Source organism: Propithecus coquereli, unplaced genomic scaffold (genome assembly GCF_000956105.1).
Source record: "Propithecus coquereli isolate 6110/MARCELLA unplaced genomic scaffold, Pcoq_1.0 Scaffold42, whole genome shotgun sequence".
Classification (NCBI taxonomy): Eukaryota; Metazoa; Chordata; class Mammalia; order Primates; family Indriidae; genus Propithecus; species Propithecus coquereli.
The window spans coordinates 803,266-817,664 of record NW_012149952.1 but is presented as its reverse complement, the minus strand read 5'-3'; the positions used below and the strand labels follow the sequence as shown (position 1 = coordinate 817,664).

At 56.0% G+C, this 14,399-nt stretch overlaps 1 protein-coding gene across 1 annotated transcript; it reads right to left on the bottom strand.

Moving 5' to 3' along the window:
• Nucleotides 1-6,137: 6,137 nt before the first annotated feature.
• CD177 (CD177 molecule) lies at nucleotides 6,138-14,399 on the bottom strand. Its single transcript, XM_012653209.1, has 9 exons — nucleotides 14,239-14,399; nucleotides 14,015-14,155; nucleotides 13,631-13,816; nucleotides 12,231-12,350; nucleotides 11,919-12,035; nucleotides 7,541-7,681; nucleotides 7,051-7,236; nucleotides 6,797-6,931; nucleotides 6,138-6,625 (listed from the first exon to the last, which is right to left on the bottom strand). The coding sequence occupies exons 1-9, from the start codon at nucleotides 14,288-14,290 to the stop codon at nucleotides 6,387-6,389; spliced, it is 1,317 nt and encodes a 438-aa protein (XP_012508663.1). The 5' UTR covers nucleotides 14,291-14,399; the 3' UTR covers nucleotides 6,138-6,386.

Sequence of the window (14,399 nt, the reverse complement as noted above, 5' to 3'; positions counted from 1 at the left end):
GGCTTCTCTGGGAGGTTGGGAAGAGCTGAGCCGGGTCTGCGATTTGATGGAGAAAAGGCAACTTTTCAACCAGATGGAGTGAGAGGAAATCTAGGTTCTGGCAAGTTCTGACTCGAGGGTGGAGCTTGCGGTCTGGAAGACCATGCTCTCTGAAGTCGCTCTGTCCCTGACTAGCCTGTGAGTTTGAGAAAGTTAGCGAGTGTATTGTGCCTCGCTTTGCAAATAGTTGTTCATTCTTAGTCCCGGCCGCCTGCTCCCTAAGACCATGCAATGCGGCGACTCCAACTTCCGGATCAGGAGTCCGGGCCCAAAGGCGCCTTTTCCCTCAGACTCGGCTCAGGTTCAAACCTACTCTCCCACGGCCTCGGCATCTCAGCCGCCAGCCCCCGGCTTCATCGGTAGCCGGGAGTCTGCGAGCCCGGCCCCATCTAGGGATCCAGGAGTTTGGGTTCCAGACCCTTTTCCCGCAGGACACACCATTCTGGGCCCCCAGCCCCCCAACCCTCTCAGGCGCGGGAGTCCTGGCCCCCACTCCTGGTCCCCTCCGACTCAGGAGTCCGGGCCCTCGGCCTCCTCTTTCCTCAGGACTCAGGAATCTGGGTCCCCAGCCTCCTTTTTCTCTTTGAAGGAGCAAAATTCCTGCTGGCTTCCAGATGACCTCGATCAAATCTTACGACCGCGAAGGTGCGGCCTGAAACGTTCTCTCGCCCAGCCCGGCGTTCTCTTACGGCTCCCAGAGGCACGGAAGGCGGGGCCAGCTTCCGCCAGACAGGCAACTCGAAGCCCCATTGGTCGACTCAAACGCATGGGATGAGCTCATTGCCTGAGGAACGCAGCACCTCATTGGCAGCAGAGCAGCCAATTGCTGGCAACCTTGGAAGGCGCACATGCGCAGAAGGTAAGTGGCGGGAAAATTGAAAGAGCCCGCGTCTTTGTAGCCCCGGGAGTGGGCCGGGCATCCCCAGATGACCTCGCTTCATCCTTTTCTCTCTTTGGTCTGTGTTGTCTCTGCTTCTACAGCCTCACTAGAAGGTCAAACCCTTGACCTTCACTCACTGAACTTATCTCCCTGTCCCCAAATGGCCTCTCACGTGCTCAGCCTGACCCCTGCCCCAGCCCTGGCCGCTGGGAGTCCAATTGGTCTCCTCACCTGTCACCGCAGTGGCCCCTGGTCTGCCCTGGTGTCATCCTCTGATCGCATCATGGCACCAGCCTCCTCCGCCGTCTGCTGGAGGGCCAAACTGAGAAATGCCTGCTTTGTGTTACTTCTTTGTTCTGTAAAAGCCTCCCCCTTGCATTCCCAAAGTAGAGCTCCTGAACCTCTTCTGGCTTGGAGCTGCCTGATTCATGAATTGTTGTTTGCTCAAATAAACTCTTCAAAATTTTATTGTGCCTCAGTTTACTTTTTAACAGCGTTCAGGCTATGCTGAGGCAAAGGCACTGGTGGAGAAAGGAGTGTGGCCCTCAGACATGGAATAGGGACCTCAGGCAGACCATCTCCCCCACAGTGACTGCCAGGAGGACATCGCCACTCCCATCAGAGGGAACCAGCCCGCCCCCTCCCCTGCACAAAAGCTTGCCACCGTCTGTGCCTGGGGCAGTTGCCACACAAGGGAATGCTTACTTTCCTCCACGCCCACGATGGGAAATCTGCTAAGAGTGAGGTTCCAACATAGAGAAGCGCAGGCCTGACCCGGAACCATCCAGTCACGCACTGAGAGCCTTACAGGACCTCACCAGTCTGCACTGCAAGGAGTTCCAGGGCACGTGTATAAATAGATTTTGTTCCAATTATCCACTGATTGCCTCTCAGTTCCAAATCCACCCTGCGGCACCCTGCTTGTCATACCTGAGCTGGGTCTCCTCTCACAAGCACGTCTCCTTGTCTCCCTGGTGTAATGTTACACTTTGCCGGTAGAGGGTGCTAGAGGGACACTGCAGGAGGAAGAGCCTCTTCCAGCCATAGGGGCAGAAGTTGTTCCCTGTATCTGTCATTCCCCTTTTCTCGAGAGTTCTCTTTACCCTTCAGTACCAATACCTTCTTAACTCCACCCCCCTATTCCTAGTTAAGGATTCTTTATATTAAACTTTCCCTGTTGAAATTGGCGTGTGGTTTCTGACTCCTGCCTGGACCCTGACTGATACAGGTTCCGAGTGTGAGACCAAACAGGGTGAACCAGAGGGGTTGATAGGGCCAAACTCTTTCACGTGGGATATGGGATTTAAGGTCTTGGCTCAAGCACTTGGGAATGACATTGCTAGTCTGCTAGGTTAGTGAGTTCATATCTGGGGTCAATGCTGGAACTTCTCCGGCACACTGGAGAGAGGAGTCCAAAGTCTGGGGAGGTGGGAAGGCCGGAGTGCAAGGCCTGGCCCTTTGCAGCCTCAGTTCCTCCCCTACCACGGCTCCAGGGTGGATTAGGAAATACTCTGAGGGGGGGACCTCAAGGGCCTCGTGGTGGCTCACTTTGGAGGCAGAAGATGCTTATGGGAGATGCTGCAGTTGGGTCCTCTGATCTCGATGGGAAAAAAGAGGAACTTGGAATGGCCAAGCAGTGACACTGAGCCTTCCGAGACAGGGTGTCCCCAGTCACTGAAATAAGCCACAGAGCAGAAAGGTCATCAGAGTGTCTTGACAGGCAGGGATCTGTGGGGAAGCTAAATGTCCATAAAAGTGAAATTGATGGGAAATCTACTAAGATACTGCTCGATAAATAGGAGATTTTCTAGCTCTGATAGGAAGAAATCTAACTTGACTCACCACAATGTCCTCTTGTTCAGTTTCCAGACTGAGCCAGTTCACAGACCTGGAACCCCATGAGTGAAGGGCAGGCGGGGTACATTGAAGAAGGACCCTGCAGTGCAGCCATGGGTGTAGACAGTGCACCTTGCCCCATGCCAGAGAGACCCGGGCCCCTTGTGTGGGGAGTTGGGCGCTGGTCACAGGGAAGCGCACAGATCTTGCCAGGGGTTATTGCATGACTGGGATGCTAATCTCCATTGTAAGCCGGCTCAGGGGATAGATGGACTCATCCTGTTGTTATTTCTGTTGTCCCAGAGTGTATCACAGGAATAGGTAACTGGAAAAATCCCCACACAGGTTCCCTGACCCGTGGAGTGAGGAGCATCATGGTGGAAAAAGCCAAAAGGTAACAAACCTGGCGCTGTCGCCTCCCTCACCAAGACGGTGCATCAGAAGCAATAAAGCACCCTGAGGGGGAGTCTCTGAGATTACTGCCCACATCACTGCTTGAGAGTCACAGGCGCCTAGATTGCTAGCACATTTCCGTTTACTGTACCTCTCCAGTCCCTGCAACAGGGTCTGGAGAATGACGGTAGGTTTTGGCGAACGTGACAATGACAATGGCAGCTGCAGTTCTGGCTGTGGTTTCTTACGGACCCTGGATCTGACAATGCATTTTTCTGTGTTTATGGGCAGAGATAGTCAGAAGCATTTACGTTGATATTTCGGGGACAAGAGTACAGCCTAATTTAGTGACCTCATGGCTTGGTCAGTTCTTCTGCCAAAGGGACCTTAAACACCTGATTTTCTGTGGAACTTCACACTGGTTCCCTTCGTTGAGGACATTGTGTTAATTTCCTTGGTCACAGTGAACGAGAAGTAGCAAGCTTGCCCGATGACGTAGAAACAAGACACGTGTGTGCCAGAGAGTGGGAGATAAAGCGTGCAAACGCCCAGGCTCTTGTCCTACTGATGTAAATTCTCCCGGTACAGAGGTCTGGGGCATGTCCCAATATTATTTCTTCTGTCTCTCTCCCTCTCTCTCTCTCTCTTTCTTTCTTTCTTTTTTTTTTTTTGTTGCTGTTTAAAGAGCATTTATTCAAGTGCAAAGATTGAGAACTGCAGTCCAGGTTACACTTCCAAGTCGCCTTGAGAAGTGCTCCCCAATATTCCTTCTGAACGGAGGGACAATGTGCTATCCCTTATGCTGCTGCCTCTAGAAAAAGAGACGGGTCCCTTAGGATCTGGGGCCAAAATGTCACACACTTTGACATGCTACTGCTGCCGATTTGTCCGGGAACCCTTAAGAATGCCAGTTTTGATCGGAGGAGTGAGCTGCGCAGAAGGTCCAGGCTGGAAGCCCAGCTGCCCTGACCCTCCGGCTGTGCGACCTGACACACCCAATGTTATTGGAAGTTTCTGTGACATAAAGAGAAAATGGATCACCACGATGCAGAACCTCAGGGTTTAGGTCAAAGGTACGCTGCCTCCTGCAGACAGCCGTCCACCCTTCGGAAAGCAGTTCCTGGCTTGTTACCGGGCCCAGAGGAATCTGAATGCCTGACCACGGGACACCAGAGGTAGGTTGACTGCACAGGACACATCCTGTCATGGAGGGGACAGAGCTTTATCCTCACAGGGCCAAACACATACTGTGGGTTCCAGGTTGCCCTCCCTGTACTCAGTGCTTCTGTGAACACCGCAGTTCTGGGACCAAAGATGCTTTTTCTGGTGCTGTGGTAGCCCATGCAGCATTGCTTCCAACGAAGCGATACATTTTAAGGCAATGAAAGTGTGGTAATTAATTCACACCATGGAACCCGCCGACCTTCCTAGGTGCCCCGGTGCATGGAGACGGCTGGCTTCTTGGGATGGTGGAATGGCCCACGAGTGGCTTCTCAGGGCCCCAGGGGAGAGATCGTACCCTGCCATCCAACAGGAAATGCCATATGTCTTAAACCAAGGGCCAGTCTATCGTGCCACCTTCCCCATGGCCAGATGCACAGATCCAGGAAATAAAGGAAGAACAAGGGACTGTCCCTTCCACTACTGCACCTACCTACCCTCCTTGTCCCTGTGACCTTGGGCTGGTTGGATGAAGCTCTGACCAGTGAACGCCATGACTGCCACTAGCCATCGTGTGCTCCTCGTGTGGCCGAAACAACAGGCAAAGAAGGGGGTCACCCTGTGGGCTGCGGTGACTGAACCTGACTACCAGAGGGAGGCTGGACAAGGAGACTAGGTTTGGAAGGAGGCGCCGTTGGGGGTACTCCTTCCTTGGCCAGGGCCCTGTCCCATGGAAAACGACAGAAATCCAACAAGACCGACAAGACCATCCAAGACTCACTCCCTGTGAGAATGAAGATTTGGCCTCGCAACAGGTCCCAGACACTGTCCAAACGCGGTGTTGGAGGTGGTGGGGAACATGGGGGGTGCAGCTCCGCATCCTGGACCTCAGCAGCTCTGTTCAAAGTCGTCTCCTCCCTCTTCTTCCTCTCGCTGTGTAGGAACTGGTGGTGCAACACAGAGGGAGGAGGACTTCTCTGTCGTCATCACAGAGCAGTGATTGAGTGGTGGGTGGGAATTGTGTGTCTTCTGTACCGAGGACTCTGATTTCCACCCACACGAGGGAAGACGCTGGAGCCGTCGGCAACTCTCTCTGAATGTCTCTCTCTGCAGATGCCAGCAATGGCTCCTTCTCCCCCTTTCAGGCCTAGGATGGCAACAGAGCCCCAGTGGCAACAGCCCTGGGAAACTGTGCTAACCCTTTTGTTCTCGACTCCTCTCAAGACCTTATGTCAATTATCCCATTACTGTCATGTGCCACATAGCAACGGTTCAGCCGACAGTGGGCCGCATAGACAATGGTGGTCTCATTAGATTATAATACCGTGAAGTAACTGTCCCTTTGCTAGGTTTAGATGTTTAGAAACACACACACTTGCCATAGTGCTACGGTGGGTACAGTACTTGGTGCAGTGACATGCCGTTCAGGTTTGCAGCTTAGGAACAAGCGCCATACCATCCGGATGTGTGTGAATACACGCTACGATGTTCACACAACAACAAAATCATCTAACAACACATTTCTCAGAATGTGTCCCTGTGGTTATGCGACACACGACTATGCTAACCTCTCCTCCAGTTACTCAGACGAGGAGCCCCCGATGTGAGCTGGGGCCCTGACGGCCAGGATGGAAGCCTCACTGGTCTCAGCGCATCTCCCGCTCCCAGGTCCTTCCGCCACCCAAGCTGGAATGGACGTGTGGACCAGGCCAATGAAGGTCGGGCCTTGGGTGGTGATTTTCTCACCAAAGTCCTCTCCTGCCCCGTGCCAGACCTCTGGGAGCCCGGCCCTGCCCTTCCAGAGAGAAATCCCAGCACTGGAGAAAGGACAGGTCTTTATTTTCAGGTACATGTGGCCACTCCTCGAATGTCCCCTCTCCGTAGGGCAAGCTCAGCTGCTCCCAGGTCCTCCCTATGTTATCATCAGGTGATAACGTGTGTTTGGGTGCTGGGGGGATGGTAATTCACAGGGAGGATGGGAAAATAATTTGTTGTCCAAGGCCATTAGCTTGTGGGGTCAGAGGGAGGGTGGGATTTGGGTGGTCAGCAGGGGTTAAGGCTCATGGGGGAAATGGAGTTAGCGGGAAAGACAAAGCCCCCCACAGCAAAGGGCTAGGGCTACCCCCAGCCCCACCACCTGAGCGAGGGAGGCGGCAGGGGCAGCACCATTTTGGAGACGAGGTTTAATATTATAATCATTATTATCCTCTTCGTTCTCACGCACGGAAAAGATCCCAATATTCCTGGTGTGGCTCAACAAGGAGGTGGAAGGTTGGGCCACGCAGCCCTGAATACCCACTGTGGTGGTCACCCCACCTATAGGGAGAAGATCGAGTCGGAGAGGACACCAAGTACAGCACACCGACCTTTCTAAGAACCAGCCCCTTCCCCTCAGACCCAGGGGTCCAGCCCAGCCCCTCCCCCTCAGACCCAGGGCTCCAGGTCCCCAGGCCCCTTTGTCCTTGGGATCCAGCTTTCAGCACTCACCTCCCTTGAGATAAATGTGACCATCATAACAATGAGCAGTGCCGCTAGGACACGTAATGTTGGGCGAGTTCCCAGAGCAGGATCCAAAGATGTTCACACAGCTAGGACACCGCAGGTTTCCCGGGGCAGGGGCAGCTGAGAGCAGAGAGAAGGGTGGGGCTGCACAGCTCTGCTGTCAGCTATAGCCACCCACCTTGGGCCCCGAGTGTCTGTGTCTCTGTGGCCTGGTCTCTCCGTGTGCCCGGATCCCATACCTGGACGATGGAGGAACTTCAGCAGGATGCTGGTGCTGTTGGCTCTGTTGCAGAAGCTGGAGGAACAGAACCGGACATAGGAGGCCACGAGCACCCCAGGGGGCCCGGTATGTATGGTGGTGGCCCAGGAGTCCTGAGCCTCAGACCTGCCGCAGCCTTTGTTCCACAGCAGGGCTGACTTGCTTCCTGAGGGGTGAGACAGGGATAGCTGGGCTGGGGAGGGCGGCTCCAAGGGCAGCAGGAGGGACTCGGAGCGGGACTCCCTGCGCTCCACGGTGCTCCGCAGGCAGAGGGCGGATGCAGGTCCCCTGATCACCACGGCATGGGTCATGCTTAGTTCTCATTGGGGGAAACCAAGACACAGAGAGAGGAAGAGTTGGATTGAGAACTCCAGGCATGAGGGGAACTGAGCAGGAAATTCAGGGGACAGGACCCGGGGTGCTGCAGGGGACACGGGGTAGGTGTGTGGTCCTCTCGCCCAGCCATGCACCTGCGTCTATGAGCAGCAGCGTCTCCTGACACACTTGCCCAGCATCGCACAGCCGGATCCAGTCTGTGTCCCAGTACACGGGTTCGTGAGTCAAGTTGCTCCCAGCCATAAACTTGGTCCCTTGTTCACAGATCACAAAATCTGGGGAGAGGAAATCATCAGGGTCTGCGTCAGCAGGAACCCACCATGTCCGTCCCTCCAGGTCCCATGCTAGGGAAGGTGATCACATTCTGAGTCACATTCCAGGTGTCCTGGCCACAGAGTCCCTCAGCCTTGGACTTAGAAGAGACACAGAAGTCTAACCCCACCTACACTGCTCACCCTGTTGCTGCTTAAACACCGCAGGGCCCTCCTCCCAGGGCCCTCTTTGGAAGGCTGCCCCTCCCTGCAGGTGGGAGAGCCATGGACAGCCGGTCTCCACTTCCCTGTCCGGGCTACAAGGTCCTCATTGGGATAATACGGAAGGCGGCCTGAGACCGTGTTTCTTTTCATTGAGAAACACAATGTTCCAAACAAAAAGACTCAGTGCCTAGCATGTACTGAGCTGTTCTAGCCCCTTGAACCCTCCCAAGGTGCTCGCCTTGTCTGCATGGCCTCACAGCGACCCACAAAGTAGGTGTTGTTGTCATCATCATCATCATCCTCATTGTCAAGCAGCTGCCCGGTATCACCCAACTAGTGAGTGGCAGAACCGGGCTTGGAGCAAGGCGTTCTGGCTCCTTAGGGCTGGGGTTGGGCTCAGTGGTGGGGAAGACGGGTGTTGAAGATCATCTTCAGCTACGCTGGCCCTGGTGGCCCTCAGGAGTCTAGTGTGAAAGCCACGAGCCTCGGCCTTCTCTCAAGGCCAACACAGATCGGCAGTGACATGTCCCACCGTGCAGAAACTCCTCAGCTGAGGACTCTGCGTCTACCAACACCTGTAACCTTCATAGCAGGCCCACCAAGGAGGGCCGCTCATCTATCTGCTTCACAGATGACAAAACTGTGGCTTCTGCTCCCCTCCCCCAAGCATGATCCCCACCCTGCCTACCCCCTGCCCCAGCTTCCTCATCTTGGTCAATGGTGGCTCCTTTCTCCCAGTTGCTCAAGCTGGAAATATTGCTGTCATCTTTGACAATTGTGTCTCTCACCCCATGTGGCGTCCCTCAGGACATCCTGCTGGCCACTTGGGACCCCCTCCACTGCTTCCACCTGGGTCCAAGCCCCATCAGCTGGCTCCTGCCTCTCCACAGCTCTCCCTGCACCCCGAGGCCCACCCCCTACTCTGACCTCCACCCGCAGACAGGGATGCTCTCTAAACGTAAGTCAGTTCTTGTTACTCCTCTGCTCCGAAGGCTCCAGTAGGTCCCCATCCCACTCAGAATAGAATTCTAAGTCCTCAAAATGGCCCAGGGGCTCCAGCACGATGGGGTTTCCCACTCCTTCCCCACCCATGTGTCCTGTCCCCCACCTCTGACACTCTGCTCTGCCCACAGTGTCCTCCTGGTCATGGCCAACAAGATGTCAGGGAGTAAGTGCAGGAGAGAAGGGCACTCCAGGGAGGCAGAACAGCTCTAGACAGGCAAGAGCACAGGTTGCCCAAAATGGGCCACAGCAGGAGCAGGGAAGAAAACCCCAGGGCTAGAAGGAGTGAGGCCCCGGGCAGGGTTCCCGGTGAACACACCGTGGGCACACGCCCACCTCAGGGCCTTTGCATCTGCCCCCTCCCCATGTCTGCAGCCACCATCCAACCCCTTCTCCAAGCCCAGGGAAAGATGCTCAGTGAGACATTGAGACTTTTGATACTCAGATGATGTTGACACTCAAAAGCTGGTCCAGTGGCAGAGCACGGACTCGAACTCCCGTCTCCCTGATTCAGACACCAGGCTCTTAACTGCCAGGTGCTGAACTCCTCTCACTAGGACCACTGCCCAGCTCCTCAGGCGGGTGGTCAGGGCCTTACCCGTTCCAGCCCCTTGGTTCTTCAAAACGGGCTGCAGCCCTGGCCCGTCTCGAGCACCCTCTGTGTGCTCACGAGCTCTTCCGCCTCTCTGGAGTGCTCTTCTCCCCCACCTCCCATTCACTCCCTGACATCTGGCCGCACCCCTGGCTTCTGACCCTTGGTTTGGTGATGCTCACTACACATTTGCCAAACTGCTGAACTGAACTCAACCAGGGAAGGCAAAAGCATCCTCCAAGATCTGGCTGCAATGTCGAATGCTAGCCGGATGCGTATATAAATTAAGAACATGTATTTGTGGCACAATAGCTGTGTTTTATGTGGCTTGTGTGTGGTTTGTGTAGTATATGTGTATGGCATGTGCTGTGTACACGGTGTGCTTGCGTGGTGCGTGTGGGGGTGATGTATGTGGTATGTGTTTGTTGTGTGTGTTTGGCGTGGTGTGTGTTCAGCGTATCTATGTTTTGTTTGTGTGTGGTGTGCATTGCATGTACTGTGTGTTGTATATGCAGTCTGTGATGGGTGTGTGTTATATCGGGGGTATGGGGGAGCATGTGTGTGGTATGTGATGTGTAGTTGCATATGTGGCATCGTGTGATGCATGTGTTTGTGTCTGTTGTGTGTATTGTGTGTTGTGTGTGTGGCACACATCCGATTAGTTTCTGAAATACCTTTTGAATTATGAATGTCATCTAGTCCCAGAGATGAGGGCCAGATGATTAAAACCCGCCTTAGTCAAAAGGAAAGATAAATGGCTCGGACTCTGCCCCTCCCTGCTCAACAGCCTTCCATGGCTCCCCTGCCCTGGGCAGGACGTCCCCCCTCAGCTTGGCTTTGCAGGTACTTGACCACCCCCAGCCCCCTCTTACCTCTCCGCTCCCTACCAGTGTCCGTTCCCAAGACACACCAGGCCTTTTCCTGCCCCCTTGGCCTCCCACCAGCTCTTCCTTCTCTTCCTTCTGCTTAGATAGCTCCCCTTCCACCCCTACCCCCACCTCGTCTATTTGGAAAACTTCTAACCAACCCCCAATCCCAGCTGCACCCCATCTTCTTGATGAGCCCTTCCAGGCAATAATAGGCTCACTCGACCTCCGGGCCTTTGCATGTGTTGTTCCCTCTGCCTGTTAATGTGCTTTTCCTCTTCTACAATCTTTAAGACGTGGGTTCATAGGTCACCTCCTCTGTGAACCCCCCGTTCACCCCCCACCCCCAGGCCATCAGTGTCTTCCTCCTCTGAGCATCCCCAGGCCCTGCATCCCCCCATCCCACATCCCTGACCACCCCAAGCAGGACCACTGTGTCTGTGGTCTGTGGCGTCTCTCTCTCCTAGTCCTGGACGCCCTCTAGGCAGGGACAGGGTCTGACTCATCTGGGGTCTCCATGGAGACCCCGGGATCCTGCCTGGCCTCACTTCAGCATACACGTCCTGGGCACCCATCCTGAGCCAGCGCTTACGCTGCACAAGCTGGAAACCTTGGTGTCAGTGACGCGCAGTCCCTGTCCTCAGGCTCCTTGTCTAGCCAGGGAGACAGCTCCAAACGCAAAGAGGAACGTCTGCTGAACTCACTCAACTCTCTCCTCGAAGCTCTAAGGGTTAGGGCAACGTGGCCAGAGGAGGAAACTGAGGCACAAACAGGGAAGACTTTGCCCCAGGGCAGCTGGGACTTCTGTCTGACCCTTCCTTCCCCACTGCGGCTTCCCCTTGCCCCAAGGCCCCTCTTACTGAGAACCCCACGGCACTCTCCATCCTTCCAGCGTTCTGCTGGGGCCGCACGTGACTGGGCAAGTGGGGACATGGCCAGTGTCCCTGCTGAACTCTTGCCTTCCGTGACTCCCCCGAAGCACCCTTGATTTTCCCTCTGGTTTCCTTTCCTGTGTAGGCACGCCTGCTGGGGGCTGCAGTACCACAGGTGGGGGTGGATGAGGGCAGCAGAGAGGGTGGGGCGGTCAGGGGGAAGTGGGAGCCCCAGGGTGACCCAAGGTCAGGAGTGTGGAGAAATAGAACTGGAAGTCCCTGGCCCCGTGAGAACCAGCAGGTGCTCCAGCACTCCCCGACGCGCAAAGTCACACGCAAATCAACCCGCCCTGCACCCTAACCTTCCTCCCCTGTCCCCTCCCCAACAGGCTGCCCTAGCTTAGCCTGGCATCATTTAAAACTCCCAGCAGTGGGCTCCTGTCCTATAGTCTGTCCCCTGGGCCACACACCCTTTCTCTCCTTCAGCTGGACACTGCTTGCTGGCACCCCATCCCTTTATCCCCCAGCTGCCTACCCAGAGAGTCCCCTCACTTCACACACGCCTGAGTGAGCAGTAAACACCTAAATTACCTGTGGCTGCTGGCTTTGCTGTGATGCCTTTGCATGCCCCATACGTTAGCCAGGCTCATCCTGCCCAGGGCTGCAGTGAAGGACACAGCCTCGCTGTTAGGCATGGGACTCACCTTTGGGATCGCAGCTCTCCCTCACTTCTATGGGCCCGATGTTCTGGGTCCCATTGAGCAGGTTGCAACCCGGTTGGGACGTGCATCCCTGGACTTGCAGTCTGGTGAAGATGTTCCCTGAGGAAGGGGAAGAGGGAGAGGCAGCGAGGCTGCTGCAAGGACCAGCCGACCCTCAGAGGGGGGCGCTGCCCTAGGAGGCCAGGTCCACCTCCCTCCGGGCCCCTCCCATGCCTCAGCTCCCCAGAGACTCAGATCTCAGTCCCCAGGCCTCCCCATTCAGCCCCCACAGGGACCCCAATGTTCCCAGCTTACCTCCCACGAGCCGGAGGACCCCATTGTAGCAGTGTGTGCTCCCCTTGGGACAGACCTCTGTGGCACTCCCTGCACAGCTCTCTGTAGAAAAGCAGACTGGGCACCGCAAGGACCCTGGGGCTGGGGAGGTGACAGACAGAATGAGGGGACACTGAGAGGGCTCTGGATTTGGATCAGATGCCTTCTCTTCACCCCGCTTTTGCTGGCCCCAATCTCCCCAATGTCCCTTCCTCGGGCTCCTCTTGCACAGCCTGAGTGTGGGGAATTAGGGATGTGAGGCCGGTGAAAGAGGAAGTGAGGGGAGATATGAGATCTGGGGAGAGGCCGGGCACAGTGGCTCACGCCTGTAATCCCAGCACTCTGAGAGGATCCTTTGAGCCCAGGAGTTTGAGACCAGCCTGGGCAACATAGCAAGACCCCGTCTCTAAAATATTTCTTAAAAAATTAGCTGGGCATGGTGGCACACACCTGTGGTTACCAGCTACTTAGGAGTCTGAGACAGAAGGATCACTTGAGCCCAGGAGTTGGAGGCTGCAGTGAGCTATGATCACACCACTGCACGCCAGCCTGGGTGACAGAGCGAGATCCTGTCTCTAGCAACGACAACAAAAATCTGGGGAGAGGAACCCGGGGCTGAGGAGGGAAGTGGGTGCTGGGGTGCAGGGGGTGGGGGCGGGGCCTGCTGAGGCTAGACATGGACACAGACTCCTTGGTCAAGGCAGGGAAGGGGTCCCCTGGAAGGAGCCCATGGCTTCACCTGGAAGTCCTACTAAACAGTTAAGGAACATAAGTCATCCGCATTCAAAAACTGTTCCAGAGAACAGAAGCGCAAAACATCGTCCCAAACTCTATTTACAGCACCTGACATGGACAGTGGGAAGGTATAAGCCATCTTACTTAGGAACAGGGAATGCAAAAACCCTGCGGGAGGCATTGGTGAAGCTAATCCAACAGTATAGAAGAAAGGAGAACGCACGATGACCAGGTTAGGACGGTCGCCAGAGTGTGCGGTTGGTGGTTTCACATGAGAAATCAGTCCAGGTTGCTGCTCCAGGACTGTTAGCAGAGGCTGGGCAGGGGAGGGCCAGCAGGAGGGCAGAGCTTATTTGTGAGGGTGCAGGGTTAAAATCACAACTTTGGAGTTAGAGCAGGGGACAGGGAGGGGACCCCATTTCCAGGGAGGGGCGTGACCTGCTGCTCCAGGACTGTTAGCAGAGGCTGGGCAGGGGAGCCCTGGGCAGTGGACACGGCGGTGGCAGGGATGGGAGTGAGTGCCTAACAGAGGGGGAAGGACAGAGCCAGGGGCCCAGGGGGCGTCAGGGAGGGGTGGGGCAAGTGAGCCACGCCCTCCGCCGCCCCCTCCCTGTCCCATTCCTCGGGGGCCCTCCACCCGCTGACACCTGTTTGGAGGGACGGGGTCCAGACCGGCATGGTGTTGGAGAGGCCATTGCAGAGGTCCCCCTGGCGGCACACGTGGGTGTAGGAGACGACGGAGAGGCCCGGGCCTGTCCTGTGCTCGGTGACGCGGGCCTCGTGGTCCTCCTCCTTAGTGCAGCCCTTGCTGAGCACCACCATCACGTGTGGTCCTGACCAGAGAGGGAGGCAGGCAGGGTGGGGATCAGGACTCCAGGGTCCCAGAGGAAGAGGCTGCATCGTGGCTTGGGGTGAGTGGCTGCGGGGGAGGCTCCTGGGCACCCGAGGGGCTGCACCTGCTGGGGAGGGGGCTCCCGCGACCCTGCCCGGGAGGCAGGCGGGCTGAGCGCCAGGGGCAGGGCCCTTCTCACCGTTCTCAATGAGCATCAGCGTGTCTTGGCAACCCTCGCCGCTGTCACATTCTTTCTGTTCAGCTGTCCACGAGAGGGGCAGGTCCGATACATTGTACACAGACCTACCTGACAGCAACTGGCAGAGCAGCGCCTGCGCTCCTGGGGTGGGAAGAGCAGATCCCTGTCAGCAGAGCTCCCCCGCCATTCCTGCAGCAAAATCCCCTCCAGGTCAAGGCGCTCACCTGGCAGCGTGAAGGTGACCCCCAGGAGGGCCAGCAGGAGGGCAGAGCTCATGACCAGTGTGCAGCAGAAAATTCCCTACTGCTCTTTCAACCAGGAAACAAGCCTTTTATAGAACCCCTGACCCAGCAGCCCAGGAAAGGGGTGGGGAGGGAAAGATCTT

What these genes read in the sequence shown, in the direction of transcription:
- CD177 (XM_012653209.1), bottom strand. Translation starts at nt 14,290, where the DNA reads ATGAGCTCTGCCCTCCTGCTGGCCCTCCTGGGGGTCACCTTCACGCTG. An exon ending in GAAGTTCCTCCATCGTCCAG is followed by an intron (nt 6,932 to 7,050) that starts GTATGGGATCCG and finishes CTCTGCTCTCAG; the next exon opens with CTGCCCCTGCCCCGGGAAAC. An exon ending in TCACATTTATCTCAAGGGAG is followed by an intron (nt 6,626 to 6,796) that starts GTGAGTGCTGAA and finishes TTCTCCCTATAG; the next exon opens with GTGGGGTGACCACCACAGTG.